At 48.9% G+C, this 24,293-nt stretch overlaps 2 protein-coding genes across 2 annotated transcripts; both read right to left on the minus strand.

Moving 5' to 3' along the window:
• Window positions 1–9,043: 9,043 nt before the first annotated feature.
• On the minus strand, window positions 9,044–14,327 carry LOC103558882 (keratin, type II cytoskeletal 6A-like). Its single transcript, XM_070619708.1, has 5 exons — window positions 13,647–14,327; window positions 12,020–12,145; window positions 10,931–11,151; window positions 10,675–10,709; window positions 9,044–10,561 (listed from the first exon to the last, which is right to left on the minus strand). The coding sequence occupies exons 1-5, from the start codon at window positions 14,229–14,231 to the stop codon at window positions 10,368–10,370; spliced, it is 1,161 nt and encodes a 386-aa protein (XP_070475809.1). The 5' UTR covers window positions 14,232–14,327; the 3' UTR covers window positions 9,044–10,367.
• Window positions 14,328–18,599: 4,272 nt separating this feature from the next.
• On the minus strand, window positions 18,600–24,056 carry LOC103545129 (keratin, type II cytoskeletal 6A-like). Its single transcript, XM_070621397.1, has 9 exons — window positions 23,374–24,056; window positions 22,220–22,434; window positions 21,814–21,874; window positions 21,564–21,659; window positions 21,278–21,442; window positions 20,660–20,785; window positions 19,612–19,832; window positions 19,356–19,390; window positions 18,600–19,242 (listed from the first exon to the last, which is right to left on the minus strand). The coding sequence occupies exons 1-9, from the start codon at window positions 23,911–23,913 to the stop codon at window positions 19,013–19,015; spliced, it is 1,689 nt and encodes a 562-aa protein (XP_070477498.1). The 5' UTR covers window positions 23,914–24,056; the 3' UTR covers window positions 18,600–19,012.
• Window positions 24,057–24,293: the final 237 nt, after the last annotated feature.

Genomic DNA, 24,293 nt, shown 5'->3' on the forward strand with positions numbered 1-24,293 from the left:
CACTGAGCGTTTGTTTCATCTTCTCTCCTTCTGATGCCATCAAGCGAGTATGAATGAGGCGCCAGCAGTGTGTCCATCCCGTGGCAAGTCCTGTGGGGATTTGAAAGAAGCGCAATACACGTTTTTCCTTTACTGGTGGGCTCATGATCGTCTTGGGAAGGCAGCACTGAAGCCTGTTATGTAATTTAGGGAAGGGTGGTATACGATAAAGTGCTACCTCCCTACTCTGTGGGAGGCTGCCATACCCCAGAAGTCCCAGACTAGCCACCCCACCTGCTAGGGGCCAGGGACCCCAACCCTGGAGTCCTTCGTGGAAAGAGCTCCAGTGGTTGCACTGAGTAGAGGAGTCCTTTTTTCCCCTCGTCTTGTGGGCCGTGCCCTACATCCACCATCAGTCTAAAGCTGGTATGGCTCTACAAGCTCCTCGTCCACTTGGCTCTGCATCTCATCTCCCCGCCTCTCCCGTGGGGGCAGCCGGACAGAGAAACTGTTAGATCTTCTTCCGCCTGGCGACGTTTTGCTTCTTGCAGTTTTGAAGGATGGAAGAGTGAGAGAGGAGCTGAAATGTATTCGTCTCCATCTTGTGGATGAGGAAACTGAGGCCCTGAAAGGGACACTAAGTAGATCAACATCGCTGGCTAGTGAGAGGCAGAGCTGGCTTCCGCGGTCTCTCCTCACAGGCACATGGGGAACCAATGGGTTGGCGGATGCTCACCTGCCTGGAATGGCGCTTGGACCGGTGGTTCTCTGTTCTCAGAGCTATCTCCTCCTTGGGGCTGAGGCCAGGAGGTGGGCCTCTCCTCCATCCAGAGACTGTTTGAGAGTCTCAGTTTCCACAGGGAACCTATGAATCATGGCTTTTGTTGACACAGGCCAAGAGGAGTGCTGGAGCTCTCTCGCCTGGTTGCCAGTGTCCTGGCTAGGGTGGTGCATGCGGCTGGGGTGGGAAGAATAATCGTCGTTGTGTTTTACACTCATTGCATGATAATCCTTCTCCCCGAAGAAGGGACACTTGTTTCCTGAGCCGTGCCGACTAAACCCTTCGAAGTTTTCCATGGAACAAAGGCTGGTGGAGGGTCAAGGCCTGGGGACCGCCTTCGCGGGCACGCCCTTGGGAGTGGGGCCCACCGCGGCTTTCTCCCATCAGGCTCGGTGAGGAAGCTGGCTCCAGTCTCCTTCAAGCTGGGGCCAGGCCTTTCCCACACCCTCTCCCGGGAGCCGTGGTCCCAGGCATTGCCGTCTCATTCTGTTTCCTCTCAGCCCTCACCTCTTGTCTGGGGCTGCCCGCTTCCTTCCTTCCCTCCCTCCTCTCTCTAATTTTTCTACCTGGACTCGTTTCTGAAGCTGGACTGTCGCACTCACTGACTTTGGTGAGATAGATGGAAATAGAGAAATCTTTCACCTCTCTTCCTCCTTCACTCCCTCTTCTGTGACCTTCACCTGGTGGATGATGTCTATATGAATGCCTAGGATTCTCTGGCCTCCCTGACAGCCTGTGTCACCACCCCCTTTAAAACCTCAACGCTTCGAGACTGCTAACACCTTCTTCTTTCCTTTCTGCCAAAGAAGGTCTTCTGTTTTAATTTTAACTTCCTTTGTAATTCTGTCTAGAACTCTCCCCCAAGAAGCCCTCCGAGATAAACTGTGTCCAGGTATCAACCCCCTTACACCTGTTCCCTGTGAACGCCTGTGTGTGGCTTGCACGTCAGTGTATTTGTCCACCTGCTTGGTTTTCTGGTGCTCTGGGTGTCGCTTTACCTCTGGGGGTCAGGGGTGCTTCTCCTGGCCCCAGCCTTGTCTCCTGGCACCCTACGTGGAACTGTTGCAGAAGTTCAGCCAACACAGGTTGTCTAATTTCAATAAGAGCTACGTATTCCTTTCTGTTTTCAAATCTGCTGAGTCTCTCCCACTCAGGGTTATTGGGTCTGTCTGGAGGAATTTTCTTGAGGTTTTGGGAGTGGTGGATTCAAGAGCTATGGAATGTGCTCTGGTGCCCCAGGCTGGCAGTGCCAAACCTCTCTGTTTCCCTGTCCCCTGCCTGTCCTGCTCAGAGAGTTCTCTCCCATCCTCGGAGGGACACGGAGGCCCTTGGCTGTGGTGGATTTCAAGGACACTGGGCTGGAGTGGCAGCCAGGGCTGTGGAGGTCGGTGGAGGAGGAGGGGAAGGCGTGGAGGTAGGCCTCCTAAGGCTGAGGGAGTAGGGGGCGCACCAGTAGCTTTGGATTCCAACCAGGCCGAGGTGAGAGGCGGGAAGGCTGGATGGGACAGGCTGGATGGGGGCAGAGTGGGTTAGGCAATCCCCTGGAGCAGGCTGGCCTGGCGCACAGTGTCAGAGGACCCAGGCCCCAGCCACCCACCTCCAATCCCTCAACACGTTAGATCCCTCCTGGACAGAGCTCTCCTACTAGCTCAGGAGTCCCACCTTTAGTTACTAACTACTTACTAGCCCCACTGTGTGCCAGGGGCTCACTGCTCCAGGCACAGGGGACACAGCATTGAACAAAGCAGACAACCGCCCCCTCCAGGAGCTTATACTGAAAGTGCAAGGGGAGCTGAGGCCATTGGAGTTGCAGTCACAACCGGGGTGTCCCAGCTTATGACTCCTAGGGGCTGAGTGTAGACAGGATAATTCTGTCGTGGTGGAACCTGAGACATCCCAGCCAGGAACGCTTTTCAACCTTGACTGTTCATGCCGGGGCAGGCGACTTCCTCCATATTTGGCATCTCTAGTAGGCACCACCCAGCCCGCCTCCACCTTACGGCCCCCTTTCTTCCTGCATTCAGTGCCAACAACTGCTCTCCAAAAGGCACCAAACATGTCAGTTGATCTCAAGAAGCCACGAAGATTCAGGACTTGGGCCATCTCCTTGCACACGGCCAGATCTCCCCTGAGCTGCTCCCTTCACTGCCGACATCGCCAGGTGTTTCTCTTGGGCCCAGATCCGCCGGGCAGGGGCAGAGCCTCGTGCATCTGGATGGGCAGCCCGCGAGTCCCCTTCAGTCAATTTTAGCAACAAAATAGGTTGCTCTTTTCGTTCAAACTGTGCTTGAGAGAAGCCAGATGGAGAACCCCCTCCCGCCCCGATCAGGTCCTGCAGACACACCCAACAGATGTGCACGTGCAAAGTACCGACTTGGGGACACGCACGTCTTAAAAAGATTCGCAAAACGACAGACTATGCACAGAAGAATGTGGTGCCGACGGGGTGTGTCAGGGTAGAGAAGTGAAGTGAAGGAGCAGAGTTTGTCTTTAGAGGCTGAAGGAGCCCTAGAGAGGATGACCCCAGGACAAGAACTCAAAGGCCGTACAGCCATGTCGTGGCCGAGCTGGGGCTCCTAATTCCTTCTGACACCCGCGTTTGCCTCGAGCATCCCTCATATCATAGAGCCCGGCAAGAAAAGCCCCCTGTGGCCTGGGAAGCACAGTGGGTGCTCTCTTGGAGGGCGGGGGCGGTTGATGCCAGCATCTCAAGGACCTTTGCTGTGCTCCCCCACAAAGAGCATCTGAAGGGATTTAGACAAGAAAGGATTCCAGGTGTGTCTTGGCCAGTCACCTCTGACGATGTTAATGGCCTCATTTGTTCCCAGGATGGGGTGCTTCCCTGAGTCTCTCTGGCTGGTGCTGAAGAGGAACTGCCAAACAGGGGCACTGCTGGGAGAGGAGGGGGGAGGAAACGGGGAGCCCCTGTGGCACTTCCTGGCGGGCGGGGACCCAGAGGCCCTCTGTGCACAGAGGAGCCCAGTGCCCAGAAACCCCAGCGAGGCACACATGGCATGTAGCCATAGCCTCTGGGCTCAGGCTGGGTGGGCTGGGCGATACTGGGAGGCTGTTTACACCATCGCGTTGGCTTGGTACTGGGCTTGGGGTTGCTGTTGAGGGTTGGGTGTGTGTCACCAGCTGGGAAGTAACAGCCAGAAGTGGTGGCCTCACTCCCATGCTGGGCTTGGCACCGCCTCTGGATCTCATGAACTTGGACATCATCGGAAGTCTTTCCTCTGTCCCACTTTCTAGTCTTTCTCCCACCCCCAGTTACATCTGAGAGGCACTGCTGACCTGCGCCTTCAAACAAGGTGCATTTGTTTGTTCCTTTACTTATTCCTTCAACAGATATTTGTTGGGACCTACGATGTGCTAGGCACTGGGATACGACAGTGATGGAGGCCCCGTCACCAACACTGCTTCAGGAGAATGGACCATTACGACAGGGTGTCACCGTATGGATATGAGTAGGCACAGGATGGGCACAGGGAGCTCTGAGACTCCTGGCAGGAGCGCTCCTCCTCGGAGGCCAGGCTGTGACCCTGGGGTCTGGACCCCAAGCCCTTGCTGTTCGCCTCTGCTCCAGAAGAGTTCACCAAGTGCACGTTACAGAGGTTTCCTATTTTACGGATGGGAAGACTGAGGCCCAGAGTCCCACCAGAAGTTGAGAGTGAAGCTGGAGCTAGGCCCGTGGTTTCCCGTCCCCTGGCACAGAGCTTGTGCCCATGTTACAGCAGTCCTGGTACACTAGATATAAAGTCATTGTTTTGTGTGATTCCCACCCCCAGTGGCCTGCTGGGTCGTGAGGAACACAAAACTGACACACAGGAAACAAGAAAAGTCATATAAAATGGCATATAACAGAATTTAAAAATCTGAAATTTGGACAGTGAGTGGCATGATTGATCCCAGGATGGACCTGGAGGGCTTCAGGTGATCCTTGCTCTTCCTGTCGGCTCCAAGGGCCACATTTCAGGCCCAAACAGGAGGACCAGCCTCCTGAGCACGGGAGGAGAGGCTGGGGAGCTGAAGGGGTTGAACATTTCTCACAGATAAATCACAGGGTGAATCCATCCACAGATACTCAAGATGCGCCTGTGTTTATCTGCTGAACACACACCCACCTTGTCTGTGAAGCTGCATCCCTGTCTGAGACATCCCAGTGGTGCATCATTTACCTGGATGCTTCCACTGGCAGGAGCTTCTGGCTAAGGGGCTGTGTTTTCCACCATCCTCAGGAGGCATCCAGCCTTGGCCTGGGAGTCCGTGCCTCATGCTGGGTGTCACGCTGAGCTGTCTGATGCCCAGCTGACCTGTGGGCACCGAGTGAGCACACACTGATGATGAGGATGGTGACAATGACAATGAAGTTGGGAAACTGAGAGCCATTAATCTGGAAGTGATTGATTCAAGGTAACTGGAGAATGGGTGCCTCTGTGTGCTCTGCTTTAAGAGTGGTAAACATTCAAAAGCCCAGACACAGAGGGATGAAAAATTAGGGGTTGTGACTCATTATTTCAAACAATTTGTCTCTTTGAGGACTCTGCTCAGCAGAGCGCTCTTTCAGTTAGCCAGCCCTCTGTGTGCACTCAAAGTGCAATTGATTAATATGCAGCTTGGCAGGAGGGCTTCTAGGGTGCAAAACCAGAGATGTTTCTGGAATCTGGTGGGATGAAATCGTTTCCACTGAACAGACCAGCATGTTGTCTACAAAACAGGTTACATCGAGCAGCCAGGACACTCCCCTTCTGGAATAGGGCTAAGATGGCGTATGCTCCCACAGGCAGATGCCCCAGCGCCCTCTGCCTGATTCCCTCCGGTGGATATTCTGGATATGCTCCCATCTGGCCAATGAGAGACACTCATTCCCTTTAAAGGAATGCTTCAAAGTGCTTTTCATTCACCCCGAGCACTGGTTTATTAAGCAAGAGTTGGCCAACCTGGAGTGAGCCCAGAGACTAATGAAAAGGACGAGGGTGTTGGGAAACAGGAGGTGTGTGGAAGGGCACGATGGCAGGAGACCAGTCTGTTCCCTTGTTGCTGTAGGACAAGAATACACTTGAACCCAGGAGGGAGAATTCACTTCAGTATCCAGGGGCATCTACGGTCTAATGGAAAACAGGGAAATTCTCTTTCCAGGGAAGTCGTGAGATGTCTATAGATTCTTTCTGGAATGGCTTAGAGGGTGTCATTGTGCAATACATGGCATTCTTTTTGCTTGTTTGTTTCTCCGGAGCATGTAATGTCTGTGAGTTAAGCACCTGTGCTCTCCATCCTGGTGAGGTTGTTTGGGCATCACAGCATTCCACGGATTTAGTTCTAAAATGCGGTTTCTCTACTTCTTTAAAAATGTCCCCTTGAAGGAACTGACGCTCTCTTAGCCTCTCTGAAGCTGGACCTGCCATTGCTCAGGTACCTTCTCACTTTGCATGCATTGCCCTTGCCTCTTAATTTGTGTGGTGAGTGTGTGTGTGTGTCTGGGTGCAGTTCTGGCTCTGCCAGGTAAGAGGAATTTTTCTCAAGGGTGCACACGTAATTCAGTTGAATCCAACATGCACTTAGTAATGCACCTAACTTCTTTTAAATTTTCTGCAGAACCCGGCTATGCCACAGGTCTTAAACTGTGTTGCTGAGTGACTTTGCTGGGTTGCTGAGTGACAGAGGGCATATATGAGCAAATAATGAGGCTTGGTAGGCATTTTTTGAGGCGAAGGTAATACAGGCTAAAGACAGTCACGTTCCACTCATCACTCCCTCATCACTGAAGGATAAACGAAAAGTCAGAGAAGGGAAAACAAGGTTCAGAGACTAGTAAAGTCTTTCCGGAAGAGGAAAGACACGGTGGAGCTTGGATCAGGTCCAGAGCTGGGGGAGGAGAGCACGTACGCTGTGCCAGCTTGGGCAAAAGCAGTCACTCCTCTTCCTCCCAGTGTGGGCTGAGATTCTCAAGCTCAAGGACAACACTGCTTGGCGTTTGCCCTTGTTAGGTGGCTATGTCACTAGCTGATGTCATTGTCCAGCAGATGCCCCATTTAGGCGAGGAGCCCACTCCTGTTTTTGCTCTTGAACCCCAGGGCTGTGCTATCTCCACCAGAGGGCAGTTAAAGCAGAGAAGGGCTGGAGTGGTGGGGGCAGGACAGGCCAGTCCCTCCTCCTTCACACTTACACCTCTCCCCATGGCCAGACAGGGAATTGATGGGCAAGACCACAGCTCCTGAGCCCTGGGAAAGAGCACAGATCCCGAAAGGAGGCGGATGAGTCCTTGGATCCTGGCTTTGCCTCTTCCTTGCCTCAATCTTTATAACTAGCATAAAGTTTAGTGAGGTGGTTGGGTACAGAAATCAATAATTCCCATGCACTGCCTTTCAGTAATTAGAAAATGTGACAGAAAAGAAAGGGTTCTGATTCACAGCAAAAAAACCTCTCAGATACCTAAGGATCCTCAATAGCAGCAAGAAGAAGAAGAAGAAGACAAAATGCACAAGAAGAACCAGAAAACATCGACAGCAAACGAACAATGAGGAAGAATTGCTGTATCAGAAACCAACACAGAATAGACAGCTTTAGTAACTGCAATGGTGTGATCGCACAATGAGGTCGATGGAACACAAAAGAAAATGTCTGAATTCAGCATGTAATAAAAGTGATATTTCAATGAAGGGAAGTGAGGATGTTTATCTTTATGTAGCAGAAAATTACAAAAAAGAACATAACAATTACCCAAATTCCCACTCCTCAGAATCCATCACTATTAATATTTTGGTTTATTTGCTTTCACCCTTTTTTCCATGTTAACATCTCTTAAAAAAAATCATATACATAAAAAGTAAACACAATTTCCTTTAAAAACAAGCCATGGCTCAAGTTCCAGTTAAGTTGGCCAATCAGCTGGTCCTGCTGTCGCCCTCCCCCAGGATCAATCCTGAGAAATTATAGAAACACTTGGAAGCTGTGGATGCTAGGAAGTACCAACGATGACCACAAAGCTGTGGGAAAGCACAGGGGAGCCCGAGGCCATTCGAGCTGATTTGTGTTGGGGCAGGTGGATCGCTGCCACCTGGAGCTGAGGCCTGAGGTCGCAGAGAGGGGGTGCTCTGGAGGAGAGGGTCTTAAGTTTGTCCTTGCCTGTTGTCTGCTCCTTTACAATAGAGATCCGGAACAGCAGCCCACCCACCACGGCCCTTGTCTGTAGTTCAATATGAGGGCAGATCTGCTTTGTAAGCAGGGCTACCAGATTTAGTAAATAAAAACACAAGATGTGCAGTTCAGTTTGAATTTCAGATAAACAACAAATAATTTTTTAGTATAAGTATGTTCCCTGCGATATTTGGGACATACTTATACTAATTTTTTTTTTTTTTTTGTCATTTAGGTGAAATTCAAAGTTAACTGAGTGTCCTATAGTTTGTCTGGGTGGCCCTGTTCATTGGTGATGGGGACAGCAATGCCTGCCCTGAGTATCAAGGCTACCGGCGTGTAGTTGGCCTCTACAGAGCTGGGTACTCGTCTGGCCTCCACTCTAGCGTGCAGAGGGAGGCCTGTGGGTAGCCTGCGGTCGTGGAGCTTGTCCTGTGGGGAGGGAGAACCAGAGTCTGAGCCTGGCTCATCAGGAGTTTCTCCATCAGCTTTTGGGACTTTGTACAGCATGGCAGGGCCTAAGCTCTGCTTCCACCATGCCCTTGAGCTCAAACCCTAGGGCTGTACAATATAAGATAGGGAGGTCACTAATCCTCAAAAGCTTCCCCCAGCTCCAAAGCTGCTGCCTAGTGGCCTGCTCAGAGGACGACCGTGGCCCACCTGCAGACAACCACGGAATAAGGCTAGACAGCAACTTGATTTGTGACCCAGGGCAGAGGGTCTCCGCTGTGGCTTCAAATTAGCAAAATATTATAACTGAGTTGGTTATTGTTGATCTTGTGGAATTTTTCCTTGCTTCTTTTTCTTTTGCATGCAGATAAGACCTGGTATGGAATGCCTGATTAGCCAAATTCTACAATAAGCTTGTATAAACATGACCTAAAAGGTAGAGAGTCCATTTCTGTCCCAAAGTCAAAATTATAACCTTGACACTGGTATCTGGGAAGATTCGAATAAACCTCTGACATCTATTTATCCTTGTCAAAATTTGCATGAAAGTTTCCACTGAAACTGGTGTTTGGATATCCTATCACAAAAGGAGAAGGTTCCCAGCCAGAGCCATCCCTCTGCTCATCTGAGGGTCATCTGTCAACATCGCATCTTTTTGCCAACAGCACTTCAAAATAAACTCTCTAACCAGCACTGTTTGGAAGTTTTCTGAATTCATTTTATTGACTTTCTGACAGCTTCATTTTATTTCAAGGTTATGAAGATGTAATTTACAGACAGCCAAATTCGCTGTTTTTAGGTGTACAGTTGTCTGAATTTTAACCGGCATTTGTTAAGAGATGTCCCTCAGTGGAACCCAAGTATCTTTGGGTGCAAAGGAAATCCATTCCAACTCATTTAGGACTACATTGCTTTAACTCCATCCACCAAGATCTGGGAATTTTCCTTGTCTGTACCAAATGGTTTGACCGACACATCTCAGATGTTGTGTCAAAGCAACCACTCTGTGGCAATAGTCCTTATTATCATAGAGAGGAATCAAGCATTTTGCCTCCCTGCCGACTCGCCTCTGTTCTGCTGGATCAGTGCAGTTTCCCCGGTGGTGGGAGGGGGCCGTGGGGATGTCTCTGAGGGAGTCTCAGAGATCGGCGTGGGGACCAAGCTACCAAAGGATGGAGGTGGAAAAACAAAACCTTTCAGTTATCAGACTATACTGATCCAGCCTCCATTTCCTACTGCTTTTTAAAGACCATTTTGAGAAAGAGTCCTGAGTGGCAGAGGGCTGAATGGTTGTTGGTAGTCATCCACCCGCAGGATAACTCAGCATCACATAACATGGACTGGCAGAGTTGGGTATGAAGCAGGGTAAGTTGTCAGTGGGGCTGAGAGATGGTTCTCCAAAGACGAGGATCAGTGTGTGGGATGAGGAATTTCAGAACCAATACGTGACAGGACTGTCATCTAACACAGAATCCTTATATCCGAAATCTGCTTTCTTCAACACAAGAAAAGAAAGCAAAGAGAGCAGAGAAAGGCAATGCAGGGATATAACTCTGCAGGTGAGAGGGTTGTGTCAATACCACTTCGGGACGCTGCACGGGAAGATCACAACCTACTTGTCCTATGGGAAAGCTCTTGAGTGAGGCTATAATGGACAGGACAGCCAGAAAGCAAAGGGAAGATCCCCCATTCTGTAGCATGATCCAGATGGAGTTTCAGTGTTCAACAGGGGCATGGGTCTTTTCTTCCCAGAATCATGAGACTGACATAATTGGTAATAAGATGGGAACATCGAAAGAATGTCTACTTGTCTGCGTAACACTGATCATTGACCTTCTGATGGTGAGTAATGGAAGCTCAGGAGCAGCAGGAGTAGACAGAGGAAATGAGGACTAGACAGCTTCAGCTCTAGCTCAGAGGCCAAGAGAAGGCAGAAGCAGGAGAAGAAACTGGAGGAGAGGACAGTGCAGCTGGAGAGGGTCCTGAGACGAAGAGGGGACCAAGAACTGATGGCAGGACTTCAGTGCTGGCAGCTCTTCCTGCTGGAGGTGGAGGAGGTGGTGTATTCAATGGTGGAACTGCCGCCCCCGGTGGAACTGAAGCCACCTCCAATGCCACTGCCATAGGAGTAGCCGCTGCCTCCACCCAGGCCTACGCCACCGCCAACGCTGCTGGAGCTGCCATAGCCTCTGGAGACGGTGGACTGCACCATGGCTGTGGACGGGAGAGGGACAAGGACACACAAGACTCGGTGAGCTCATTCTGCCAGCCTGAGTCCAGTCAGAAGAATACAAGGGCAAGGGAGGGAGGCAAGGAAAAGTACTTACAGATGTTGACTTGTCCAACGCCTTCCCCACTCAGCCTAGGAGGAAGAAAGACAGCGGCCATGAGACCTCAGAGAGCCACTGCTGGACCAGTGTGGGAAGCCTCGGTGTTAAGCACAGTACTTGGGGAAACTGCCTTTAAGTAGTTCTCTGAAAGTAGCAATTATGGCCACCACTAGAGTGCCTTAAACTCATGCTCACTGCCTGGACATTCTGGAGATGGACCCAGATGTTTAAGGAGGTTGTGTGAATTACCCACCTGCACTCCTCGCCTTCTAGCAACTTCCTGTAGGTGGCAATCTCCACATCCAGGGCCAGCTGGACATTCATCAGCTCCTGGTACTCCTTCAGCAGCTGGGCCATGTCTTGCTTGGCCTTTTGTAGGGCATCCTCCAGACCAGCCAGCTTATTCTTGGCATCCTGGAGGGCCAGCTCTCCACACTGCTCAGCACCAGCAGTGGTGGCCTGCAGGTTGGCACACTAGAGGGGGAACAGGCAGAATGAACTTGCAATCTGGACCTCCAGCGGAGACCAACCGTGATCCTTCCTCCTAGCGAGGAAGAGTCCTAGAGTGTAGAATTGAGGGAGAGGGAGTGATGAATCTTTCTGTCTAGCTCATTGACTACCTGTGAACCTTTTCCAGTCTGGGAGCTGGTTATCACCGCTCTATGCCTTTTGTGTTACCCACATGCATGCCGATGTGAGTGGTGACTGATATGGTACCCTACAGTGCACACAGGACCAGGGGACATTGGAAGAAGTGGATCACTGGTTTGTTTTGAGTGTTGTCTTCAAGGTCAAACCTGGACTATAGTCCATCGTGTCTTGTGTGACCACAGCTAAATTTGTACAATATTAAACATATGGTCCATTGAGATAGTGCGTTTTCTCCCGAGACTGTTGAGAACTTGCCCTCTCCCACCACAGAGCCCCTTACACCATTGGGAGGCACTGTGCTCTGCTTTCACTCCTCTCTCTTTTTCGTGGATCACGAGCAGATTTAAGACATCTTTCCTCAACTCTACGGCCTGCCTTTCCTTCCATGTGTTCCTTTGCATTTCCCAATCCAGCTATTCCTCTTAGACCAATCCTTTTTCCACACCTCCAGCCCATGCTCGCCCCTGTGAACAGTGAGATGCTTCTGTCCACACCTTTGATCACGCCCTTGGGATTGGACCCACCCTCCGAGAGACACCCAGTGGGGCCCACCAAGGGCAACATGTCCTTTCCGCCCTGGTTGTTTCCAGTGCCCAGGAATGTGTCCAAATGATGGTTGATGACTGGCTGCTGGTCAGGCAATGAAATGATGTTTCTCTTCACTATCCCTCCCCCACCTGCTCCATCAAACCTGCTTTTGGGTGCGGTTGGCGTCAGATCTCAGTCTCTGGATCACATGGTTGAGCTCAGCAGTCTCCTGCTTGGTGCTGTGTAGGTTGTCCCTTCGTCTGGCCACCTTGGTTTGCAGCTCCTCATCCTGTAGACCAGGAGAGAGGCAGTGTGTATAGGCTTTCACACATGAACAATGGCTTTCAATTCCCAGTCATTTAATAAACTTGTACCAAATGGTGTTACATCTCATCTAGGAAAAGTAAGGGCACAACATTATTTTCTTCTGTACAACTGAAAATTTCTGTAGGATCATTGAGCACCTGCGTTTTCAATAAACTAGTGATGTTCTTCATGATAGCTACGGGATTCACAGTCAAGAAGAGGCTGAAGGCAAAGCCTGGTAGTGCAATGTCCTTAAAGTCCTTCTGCCTTTGGTTTTCTCTTTTTACTCAATAGCTTAACTGTAAATTCTTTAGCTGTTTACATGAAAACAGCACTGATGGACCTCCTATGAAATTGTCCAGTGTCTTTGTACTTCAGACTCCATTCAAAGGCTACAGGAGGCTGGTGCAGCTGAGTAGAACCATCAGGGAGGGGGCACAGAGATGCCTCACCCATTGCTGGTGACTGCTCACGTTGGTCTGTATAAGGACTCAGCCTTGAAAGATTCGAAGGAGGCAGCCTGAGGCTCCTGGAGCAGGGTCCACCGGTGTCTAGGACCTTGTTCTGCTGCTCCAAGAATTGCCCCTGGAGGAAGACAAGATGGTTATTTGCAGGACATAGCAAGAAAGTAAGAAGTGTCTATGTTATTAGGTTTCCAAGCAGACCAGGATGTGCTCCATGGTGCTGGGCTGCGTAAGGAACGTTACAGAGGCTCAGATCAGGAGGCGCCCTCCCCTGAATCTTTTTCCTTCTCAACTTACAGACTCACTCATGAAATTCCCCCACAGGCTTTCGTGTTATTCCTGCTCTATGAGTTATCCTGCCGACTGGTGATTTTCTATCACTTCTTCCCCCTCTCTTGACAAGCAGAGTCACAAATGTAATTTAAAATAGTTTTTATCAGATATGTTGTACAAAGCTTTTATTTTGCATAGGATCTCAGTAAAAGAGGTGTTAAATACTATCTGATGGTTTGATTCTAATCTAAGCTCCTATTTATTGCACGTATCTCTTCCAAAACATTCTTGATAAATCATCATGCTCTGTTTTTAGAATAAATTCTTTTTTTTAAATGGATTATACATGTTTGTGTATCTCAAATGTTCCTTTGTCTCATATGGACAGCAAAGAATTTTATTTTTCTTTCTTCTCTTTGTTTTTCTTTCTTTCTTTTTTTTCTACCCAGAGCCTCAGGGCAGGTTGTGACTGGCCTTTGTTTCTCACTGTAGACCCTTCAGAGGTAATTGTTAACCCATTGCATTCTCTCTTTTCCTCATATATGCTTCAGAGTTATCAACAGTTGAGAATTCTTTCTAGGAAGGAATGAGGGACGTTTAAGGGCTCAGTAGCTCTAGATGATGTCCATTACCTCCTGCCTGTGCTCAAAACAGAGCCCACCTGGCATCCCAGGGGACACCTAGCCTGCATCCCCTTATCCCTCTCCCCTCGTCTCCGCCTAGTAGGACGTTCGTGGTTCTCTAGTTTGGGGACTCTGAAATCCTCCTGGAGGGCCGGTCCTCCTGGCTCACCTTGTCGATGAAGGAGGCGAACTTGTTGTTGAGGGTCTTGATCTGCTCCCGCTCCTCAGTCCTCACCCGCTGGATGGTGGGGTCGATTTGCAGGTTCAGAGGAGTGAGGAGGCTCTGGTTGACGGTGACCTCTTGGATGCCTCCAGGAGGGCACACAGGGAAGCCAGAGCCACCATAGCCACCAACAAAGCCAGCGCCACCACCGAGCCCAAAGCCAGCACCAGCTGCACCGCCGAAACCAAATCCACTCCCGGCTCCACCTCCAAAGCCAAAGCCACCTCCAACTCTGCCACCATATCCACCACTGATGGCACAGCTGCCCCCTCCGATGGAGATCCTCTTGGAGCCCCCCAGGTTATAGAGGCTGCGGCTGCCGAAGCCAGCTCCTCCACACACTCCACCGAGCCCGCCACTGCCCCTGGAGCGGGACACGGAGATGCTGCTGAAGCCAGAGTGGCCGGCCCCAGGGAGTCTGGCTGAGCCGGCACTGAAGCCATGGTGGGTGATGGTTTGGCTCTTCCTGATGGATTTGCTAGACATGGTTCCTGAAGATGAGAAGGCTTTAGAAAGTGCGAGAGGCTGGAGGGTAGAACTGAGGGGAGCAGATGTGTGAGCTGAGCTTCCTGGCAGCCGTTTATATAGGGTGAAAATGGGCTGGGCTCCCTCCTGGAAGGTGAGCTTGCTGGTTGGGAAGGACTAGGCGTTAAAAATGTTGAGACTTCACCTAGGTTATTAAAAAAGGTACAAAATGTGAAGATTGCTTTTCTGGCTTTCTTTAGCCAGGGAAAATTTTTCTTAGCTTTGATCTTTGGTTTGATCTCAATACAGTGGAACTATTCTCGATTCACTGAGGCTAGGAGTTCGACTTTGTCTCCAACAGAGGTTGAATATGTCATGCTTGTGTACCAGAATGTGCAGAGCGCTCTCCCTCCAACCTCCTCTTTTGTAACAGCTGAGAACTTAGAAATAGAAAATCAATCTATTGCTTGTGTCCTAACAGAAAGATTTCCATTTTCCCAACGATTTCAAATATGCTAAGTCTGATTTCTTTTTCCTGTTATGTAACATTTTGATCAGATAGAAAAGCATAAGAACAACATAATAGATTCCTAGATGCCCGTCACCAGTTTTTTCAATTGTTATCTCAATGTTGGCCTCATTTCATCCATAACTCCACCCGCTTTCTTCATCCACCTTAAATTGTTTGAAAGGATGTTCCAGAAGATGAAACGATTTCATCAGTAAATAACTCAGTATTTCTGTCTAAATGATAGACTCTCTAAAAATAAAAGACCAAAATACTATTTTTAGATCTTAAAAATTAAACAGTAATTCTTCATCATCATGAAGTGTCTTGTGGACAAATTTCCCTGTATTCTTATTTATTTTTCATAACTTGTTTGTTCTATTCAGGATCCAAATAAGATCATCAGTGTTTATTTGGGTGACATATCCTTTCAATACCGTGTCCTTTAAATCACTTAACCATTCATCTTTTATTTTTCTTGCAACTTGTTAACTAAACTAGGTTAATCGTCCCATAGAGTGTTTTACTCTTTGGGTTTTGTGATTAGATCCTCTGCTGTCGTTTAATAGGTTACTCTCTCCTCTTTATTCCTGTAAACTGGTGCCTAAGTCTAGGAGGCTATTAAGTTTATATTATGTATTTAAAGTTTTACGAAGTAAGTGTAATTGAAAGCGTATAAGATTGAATATTGTTACTTATACCACATTTACATATTTAAAAATCAGTAAGTAAAGCACATTTGTCTATCAGAATAAATGCTCAAGGCAAATCCCCAGCCACTGAGTTGAAGATGTTTCTCTGCTTTTTGGGGAATAGCGCGTATGAGTTTGTGTGTGTATACTCTTTTCCTTTAAGTGTTCCAATTATGCTTACGTTGGATGGTCTTTGTCTTCTTTATCTGTACGTCCTCTTGACTCTCCTCTAACACTCTCTGACCCCCAGGTCACGCTTCCCTCTTTTCTCGAAATTCTGCTGTGGGTCCTTCATTGTGCATTCAGTGTGTTTATCACCCTTGTACTGATAGCAATCTGACGTTTATTTCCATGGGGGCTTTATTTTTCTCTCTGCTTCATATCTGACTTCTGTAAGTAATGTTTTATTTCTTATTATCTCATTCCATGTTTGTTCTCTAATTTGATAGAGGGTTTCTTTTATTAATTTTGGGCAATATTTTATAGTGATTCTGTTCTGGTGAGTGATCATTATCTGCCTGTTGTTTCTCCTGTTCCGTTCATTTTTCAGTGTTTATTACCTTTTGCGGGACCTGGTATCTTTCTGACTAATGCTCACCTTTGAATGAGGTGACCTCCTTCTTGACCTGTCATTTGCAGAAAGTATTCTAGGGGATGGGCTGGGGCCATGTGCAGGCTGTCAGGCTGTGTGAATAATTCTCTTCTTCCTTAAAACACCCAGCCCAATGCATCGCTGCAGAGCGGCCTACAACTCACAGTCTTTCTGCTTTTTTTCTCTCACCAACAAAAAGCTACCAACAGGACTTGTCTCTGATTCGTTGTTCAATTCTACCTTCACAGCTTCTTGAAACTTCATGACTAATGGGGTCCTACCTCAGGTCACCCTCCCAGTTCTGACCGTTGCAAACAAGGGATTCTTGGATTTGCACCCAAGGACCCGTGCTTTCCATTGACTTTAGTTGTGTTAAATGGTCAACAAGGCCTGACATGTAGTAAAACCTCAAGGTTAGGCTTCTCCTTCAGCCTGTGTTCAGCTATTGTTTTGACAGAGATTTTCTTGTATGCCAGGAGCTGAAACAAGCAAGAAACCAAAGTAACAAAACTGAGAACAACTGCCCTTCCCAGTGTTTGCACATTGCCCCTGTGATGGAACACTCCTTTACCACTTAGCTAGGCGTACTCGGAACCCAGAGGCCGGCACTGGGTGAATACTTAAGATCTTCTCAAGAGTCTTCCGAGCATGTGTCTTGCCTGGACATATGCACGGCTTTCTAAATTCTCTCATATACACAGCTGCTTTTGAATGTCCTAATTTCCCAAGAGTCTCACTCCAGCTTAACCTATAGACAGTAGATGGTCAGATGGTCTGTTGTGTGTCTCCTGGTCCCGGGACTCTGTGGGTTTGTGGTCTGCCTTCTCATTTTTCTTAGCTGTGCCTCCTGCTTCTCATGCCTGCATTAGGATTTATGTAAAACAAAGATGAGAACCTTGCATCAGTTCTTTGGTAATCCCCCAGATATATTTGGAGAAACTTCCACAGTAATTTGCAAACAGGGTCTGCAACTCTCTCTCTGGTTCTAGGTGCATGTGCTGTGTGGGAGGGGAAGTTAGAAGTGGGGAGAGAGTGAGGGGGCTGGAGGGGGAGAAGGGGGTCAGAGAAGAGTGTGGAACAAGGCAGCTGCCTGCTGTAGACCACAACTGCACCAGGTAGAGGGGAGGACAAGTGCTAAGAAAAATGTCACACAACTTCCTGTAATGTTGAAGATGGATTTTCTTGATTAGGTATTTGCTTAGTTGTTGTAAACTTTTGACTATCTTCCAGAGCTCCTACAAAGTTTGTTCAGCTAGCTTCTGGTTGTCTTTTGGTGTTTCTGTGGCAGAAGGAGAGCTTGGAGTTTCCTAGTGTGCCTTTTTGCTATCATCACCTGCACCCTAAGATTTTAATTAAATAAATCCATGTACACATATTGTTTTGCAAATTGCTTTTTGGTTTAATGCAATATCCTATATTATTGTACCGGTCAATTGCTTCCTTTGCCTTATTCCTCATGGGGACATAATAATATGAATGTTAAGTGGGCTTAGATTTTGGAACCCACTCATCACATATCTATTTTTGGGAAGTTCTGGGCAGAGAGTGAGGAGGTGCCAATGTGAGAGGCTGCCCATGTTGCTGGGGGAACATTTAGAGGTGAACACAGCAGAATACTGATACAACAGGATCCAGAGGCACTCTCTCTATATTATTGAAGCCAATAAATTTTCTCTTGTAATGTGGGAGCCTGGGGGCTGTTTCATGAGGAAACAGGGACAGGTGTGGCCAAAAGGCAGCACCAGTTGAATGATGAGCCTTGCACTGTACCCTGAGTTTTCATTTCCCGTGCATAGAAGTCAAACCACGCCAGGGCACACCAGAGAGGAATCGTGCGAGCTTCTCTTCTGAGAGCCACGGGCTCAGGCTCATCCATCTCCATGAGAGTCTTAGGTGTGAGAAGGCGGGAATTTCCATTCTTGTTTTGCCTTCACACATCAAGAAACCAGCATCTGCTTTTTGCGCCTGAGTCTTTGGATCCTTAATTTGATCACCTCTAGTGTTGCCAATTTCTCCCTGTTGTGAAGATTGTTGGGATTCACACCCTTATTCATACGTCTTCCTGCATTTGTCCTCTTTCCTCGGGATACATTTCTAGAAGTATAATTCCAGTTCATAATTATGCACATATCAATGTCGCTTGACATCCCTTGTCAGGCACCTTTCTTGATCATGAAGCTAATTCTAAGTAGAAATCAAATATCTTATCCCTTATTAAGTGTTCTTTTACTCTGATTGGAAAGAAACATGTGTCCCCAACTGAGCATTTAGGGTTTTTCCCTGGGGTAAGTGGGGAGAGATCTTAGAGATGAAGGACTTGAGACAAAGCCACTACTATCTGCTACCGTCAATAAACAGCAGAGTATACAACAGTGGTGGACAGATTGCTCCCACTCCACTTGACAGAGGCTGAGATGAAATGTGCGGTGGGAAAGAAGAGTGAGTGTCAAGATGCCAAAATGCTGGCTGTCGCGCCTCTTTCAAGAAGGGAGTGAAACACATGGGGATTGGGAATATCCATCATATCCGAACAGGTGTTTGCTGGATGAAAAGGCTCAAGAGCCACTGAAGACAAATCAAGGCAATAAAACATTGCATTATATAACAAACCTGCTTTTATTTAGCAATGAGAAGAGAGCAGAGGGCAGAGGAAACATCACAGGGAGACAGGCCCTGTACATCACAGAACTAGCCACTTGTGCTTTCATGACCACAGTGAGGGAGGAACTCAACACTTGGAAGACGGGGACTCCCTGGGCCAGTGGGACCCAGGGGCAGTTGGCCAGCTCTGGAGCAGAACCCAGGCAGTGACTTTCTGATGGTGAGCAGTGGGAGATCAGGAGGAGCAGGTGTAGGCAGAGAGGAGGAAGGAGGGTGCGCAGCAACTTCAGTTCTAACTGAAGGAGTAAGAGAAGTAGGAAGCAGGAGAGAAGAAGCAGCGTGAGGAGGGGACAATGCAGCTGGAGAAGGGGCCTGAGACAGCGTGGGACCGAGAGCCGGCGCCAGAAGTTCAGTGCTGGTAGCTCTTCCTGCTGGAGGTTGAGGTGGTGGTGTATTTGATGGTGGAACTGCCGCCCCCAGTGGAACTGAAGCCACCTCCAATGCCTCTGCCACTGCTGGAACTGAAGCCACCTCCAATGCCACTGCCATAGGAGTAGCCGCTGCCTCCACCCAGGCCTACGCCACCGCCAACGCTGCTGGAGCCGCCATAGCCGCCGGAGACGGTGGACTGCACCACGGCTGTGGACGGGAGAGGGACAAGGACACACAAGACTCGGTGAGCTCATTCTGCCAGCCTGAGTCCAGTCAGAAGAATACAAGGGCAAGGGAGGGAGGCAAGGAAAAGTACTTACAGATGTTGACTTGTCCAACGCCTTCCCCACTCAGCCTAGGAGGAAGGAAAGACAGAGGGCATGAGACCTCAGAGAGCCACCGCTGGACCAGTGAAGGAAGCCTTGGTGTTGAGCATAGTCCTTGGGGAAACTGCCTTTAAATAGTTCTCTGAAAGTAGCAATTATGGCCACCACTAGAGTGCCTTAAACTCATGCTCACTGCCTGGACATCCTGGAGATGGACCCAGATGTTTAGAAGGTTGTGTGAATTACCCACCTGCACTCCTCGCCTTCTATCAGCTTCCTGTAGGTGGCGATCTCCACGTCCAGGGCCAGCTTGACATTCATCAGCTCCTGGTACTCCTTCAGCAGCCGGGCCATGTCTTGCTTGGCCTTCTGCAGGGCATCCTCCAGACCAGCCAGCTTATTCTTGGCATCCTTGAGGGCCATTTCTCCACGCTGCTCAGCATCAGCAATGGCAGTCTGCAGGTTGGCGCACTACAGGGGGAACAGGCAGAATGAATCTATAATCTGGACTTCCAGAGGAGACTAACCCTGGTTCTTCTTTTCCATTAAGGAAGGTTTCTAGAGCCCAGAGTTCATGACTCTTTGTCCAGTCTTTGTCCATTCTGTAAACCTATCTAGTCTGGGAGCCAGTGAGAAAATCTACGCCTCTGTGTGTTAACCAGCCTGCATGAGGATGTGAGTGGCGACTGGTGGAAGTTACTACAGCAGACATAAGACCAGGGGATATTGGAAGAAATGGACTCACTGGTTTGTTTTGAATGTGACAGTTTTAGAAACATCCACATTTCATATGGATGCCACACTAACTTATAGAAACTACAAACATCCTCAGCGCGGTGATGAGTTTCACATCAAAGAGTCGAGACCTTGACTTCCTTCCACCTCACAATTTTAGGTAACAACGATCTTCATCCTGTGTTCTTACTTGACTGTCTTCTTCACATTGACTCTCGAGAAGGTGTGCAGCAATCTTCCTCACTTTCTGGTCTGCCCTTTCCTTTCTCAATTGCTCCTTGTATTCCCAAATCAACAGTTCTTACATAATCTCTTCTCAATGCCTCTAGACTATGTATTTACATCTCTGATCAGTCGGGATTGGTCCTGTCACGTGACTGTATCTTTCTCTAGTCTTTGCATGCATCTCTCCTAACCTGTGGGAACTCATTAAGGAGGAGCTGCGTGACCTCTGCTCCCTGCAGTTCCCTCAGCGCCCAGGAATTTCCCAGTGATGGTGAGAGTGCCTGCTGGTCTACTAAGGAGACGATGATGCTTTTCTTCCCCACAGTCCCCCAGCGTACCTGCTTCTTGACGTGGTCGATCTCAGATCTCAGCCTCTGGATCATGCGGTTGATCTCAGAAATCTCCTGCTTGGTGTTGCGCAGGTCGTCGCCGTGTCTGCCCGCTGTGACCTGCAGCTCCTCGTACTGCAGTCCAGAGGGAGAGAAGGCGGTGTATATGGGCTTTAACATGCTAAAGGTGACTTTCACTTCTGAATCAGACATTCATTAAACTTGGGCTTAATGCCTTCTCTACCAGGGATTTTAGGAAGAGTTGACATTATAAGATCATTGGATATCGTACACCGATCTCAGGCCATCTTTGTTATGGGACCACTGCCTGTCTAGTTCTCTTTGGGACCAGCAAGGGTCTGTACTTTGTTTCTGAGCCAGCATCAGAGTGAAGGTAAAGTAGAGATCACTAGCTGTTTATCTATGGTAGCTTTTCCTCTGCATTTGGTTTGACTTACAAGACTTGGACATAAATTCTGTAGATGTCTACCCTATGAGTGGATGGAACATATCCTGTGAGAGGACTCCAGCTTCCTCGAAGTCGATTTCCCCATCGAGCCTGTAGCCTGGTTGGTCTTGAGAGAGGGGGCAGAGGGGTTCCTCAGCAGCTGCCAACTCACTGCTCACCTTGCTCTGGTACCAGGACTCAGCCTCAGCCCGGCTCCTCTGAGCGATCTCCTCATATTGGGCTTTGACTTCGGCGATGATGCTGTCCAGATCCAGGCTACGGTTGTTGTCCATGGAGAGGACCACAGAAGTGTCTGAGATGTGGGTTTGCATCTGAGCCAGTTCCTGCGGAACACGAGATCATCAGATCATCTCTTCCTGTGACATTTACAAAGGGACCCAACCCAAGGTCTTGCACCCTTTGCAGAGCCCCACAGGGTAAATCCAAGGGGGTGGAGATGCTTACTGCGTCATAGAAGGCTCTCAAGAAGTTGATCTCATCTGTGAGGCTGTCTACCTTGGCTTGTAGTTCAACCTTATTCATGTAGGCAGCATCCACATCCTATGGAATAAGCCAACAGTTGAGTCAGCTGAGCTCTCCTTCCCAGTCTGCCCATCTTTTAGTCTCCCTACTATTCTCCTGTCTGATGTGGGCAGGGACCCCGTGTCCTCTCTTTCTGCAAACAAACATGAGCGCCTGACCTCAAGCAGCTCACCTTCTTCAGAGTGACAAATTCATTCTCTGCTGTCGTGCGCTTGTTGATTTCTTCTTCATATCTAGAATTAGAAAGGGATGAGGTGTAATTGAGCTGGTGGTGAAGATGATACTGAGAAGACAACCTAGAGTCTAAACTTTCCATACAATGGATACACCCAAATTGAGCTTTTCTGCCAGTGAGCCTGAAGGATGATTTTTTGAGTCCTTAAATATTTTCCTCTTTACTCTCCTCATCCACCTATATGGCCCATTTGCCCTCTGGGGTTTGCTTTTGGGCAATAACTGTGCTTTTCATGTCCATGGACATGTTTTTCTAGGATTCATGCCCACACCTGACCTGGTCACCCAGTAGTCTTGAACTGTGCACCTCAGGAAACTGAGCCCATGTCCCTCCTGGAACTCACTTATTCTTGAAGTCCTCCATCAGGTCCTGCATGCCCCTGAGCTCCGAGTCCAGGCGGCTTCTCTCCCCGAGGATACTGTCCAGCTGTCTCCTGAGGTTGTTGATGTACTGCTCGAACAAGGGTTCCAGGTTCTGCCTCACGGTCTTGGTGCCCTGCTCCTGGAGCAGGGTCCACTTGGTGTCCAGGACCTTGTTCTGCTGTTCCAGGAAGCGCACCTGGAGGAAGACAAGGTGGTTATTTGCCAGACAAAGGAAGGAAGCAAGAGATGTGAGTTATCAGGTCCCCAAGCAGGCCTGGTGGTCACCGCGATGCTGGGCCTCTACAGAGCATGTACAGAGGCTCAGGCTGACAGGTCTTGTGCCCCACATCGTTTACTTGCCCCCCCACAGATCTCACTGATGAAACCTACACCTGAATCTACTCCTTGCCCTCCAAGTTATGGAAGCTACAGTGCCCTTCAACATCTCATCTCTCTCTCTTATTGAGTGCCATCACAAATCTAGTTAAATCACAAATTTAATTAAAAATATTTTCCTGATATAATATGAAATTTTTTTCAGAGAGTCCCTTAGTTAAAGGGATGTCAAATCTTTAGAATCTAATGATTTTAAATTCCTTTCTACTTAATGAGTGGATTCCAATCTAACTCTCCATTTAGCGCCCTAGTGTCTTCTAAATAAACTTCCTCAATGGCCATATTCTGGTTCTACTAGTTTAGTATTTCTATGGATTTATCAATGCTTCTGAGTTCTTTTCTTCTAATCCAGCAAGAAAGTATTTTCTTTTTGTTTTTCTTTCCCTCTTGTCTAGAGCTCTAGCCAGTTTTCCATTGTAATTTTCTTCTTAACCTCTTCGACTCTTCAGAAGGTAAAGCCAGCCCATTGCATTCTCTCATTTCCCCATATCTGCTTCAAGGTTATCAACAGTTGAGAATTCTTTCTAGGCAGGAATGAGGGACGTTTAAAGGCTCAGTATCTCTAGAGCATGTCCATCACCTCCTGCCTGTGCTCAACATGGAGCCCACCTGGCATCCCCAGGAACAGCTAGCCTGGGTCCCCTCAACCCTCTCCCATCGTCTCCCCCTGTAGGACGTTTGTGGTTCTCTAGTTTGGGGACTCTGAAATCCTCCTGGAGGGCGGGTCCTCCTGGCTCACCTTGTCGATGAAGGAGGCGAACTTGTTGTTGAGGGTCTTGATCTGCTCCCGCTCCTCAGTCCTCACCCGCTGGATGGTGGGGTCGATTTGCAGGTTCAGAGGAGTGAGGAGGCTCTGGTTGACGGTGACCTCTTGGATGCCTCCAGGAGGGCACACAGGGAAGCCAGAGCCACCATAGCCACCAACAAAGCCAGCGCCACCACCGAGCCCAAAGCCAGCACCAGCTCCACCGCCGAAACCAAATCCACTCCCGGCTCCACCTCCAAAGCCAAAGCCACCTCCAACTCTGCCACCATATCCACCACTGATGGCACAGCTGCCCCCTCCGATGGAGATCCTCTTGGAGCCCCCCAGGTTATAGAGGCTGCGGCTGCCGAAGCCAGCTCCTCCACACACTCCACCGAGCCCGCCACTGCCCCTGGAGCGGGACACGGAGATGCTGCTGAAGCCAGAGTGGCCGGCCCCAGGGAGTCTGGCTGAGCCGGCGCTGAAGCCACAGTGGGTGATGGTTTGGCTCTTCCTGATGGATTTGCTAGACATGGTTCCTGAAGATGAGAAGGCTTTAGAAAGCGCGAGAGGCTGGAGGGTAGAGCTGAGGGGAGGAGATGTGTGAGCTAAGCCTCCCGGCAGCCATTTATATAGGGTGAAAATGGGCTGGGCTCAGTCTTGGAAGGTGAGCTTGCAGATTGGGAAGGGCTGGGCTTTACAAATAGTTAGATCACATCTGGATTAACATGAAAGTATGAAGATTGCATTTTTGGCTTCCTTTAGTCAGGGAAAATTTCTCCTGCCTTCCAGCTTTTACTTGTTCTCAGCACCCTAAGCCTATTGTCCATTAACTGAGCTCAGAGTTAGTCACTGTCTCAGACAGAAGTTCCACATGTCATGCTTGTGTGTCAGAAGGGACGAAGGGCTCTCCC

This window comes from Equus przewalskii, chromosome 5 (assembly GCF_037783145.1).
Source record: "Equus przewalskii isolate Varuska chromosome 5, EquPr2, whole genome shotgun sequence".
Taxonomy (NCBI): Eukaryota; Metazoa; Chordata; class Mammalia; order Perissodactyla; family Equidae; genus Equus; species Equus przewalskii.

Bases quoted from the DNA above. Each gene is read 5' to 3' on its own strand.
- LOC103558882 (XM_070619708.1), bottom strand. From the start codon at position 14,231: ATGTCTAGCAAATCCATCAGGAAGAGCCAAACCATCACCCACCATGGC. The intron at 11,152-12,019 runs GTTTGATGGAGC...TTCCCCCTCTAG, and splicing joins CCAACCGCACCCAAAAGCAG to TGTGCCAACCTGCAGGCCAC. The intron at 10,710-10,930 runs GTGGGTAATTCA...TCTTCCTCCTAG, and splicing joins CTAGAAGGCGAGGAGTGCAG to GCTGAGTGGGGAAGGCGTTG.
- LOC103545129 (XM_070621397.1), bottom strand. From the start codon at position 23,913: ATGTCTAGCAAATCCATCAGGAAGAGCCAAACCATCACCCACTGTGGC. The intron at 21,660-21,813 runs GTGAGCTGCTTG...CTTATTCCATAG, and splicing joins AATTTGTCACTCTGAAGAAG to GATGTGGATGCTGCCTACAT. The intron at 19,391-19,611 runs GTGGGTAATTCA...CCTTCCTCCTAG, and splicing joins ATAGAAGGCGAGGAGTGCAG to GCTGAGTGGGGAAGGCGTTG.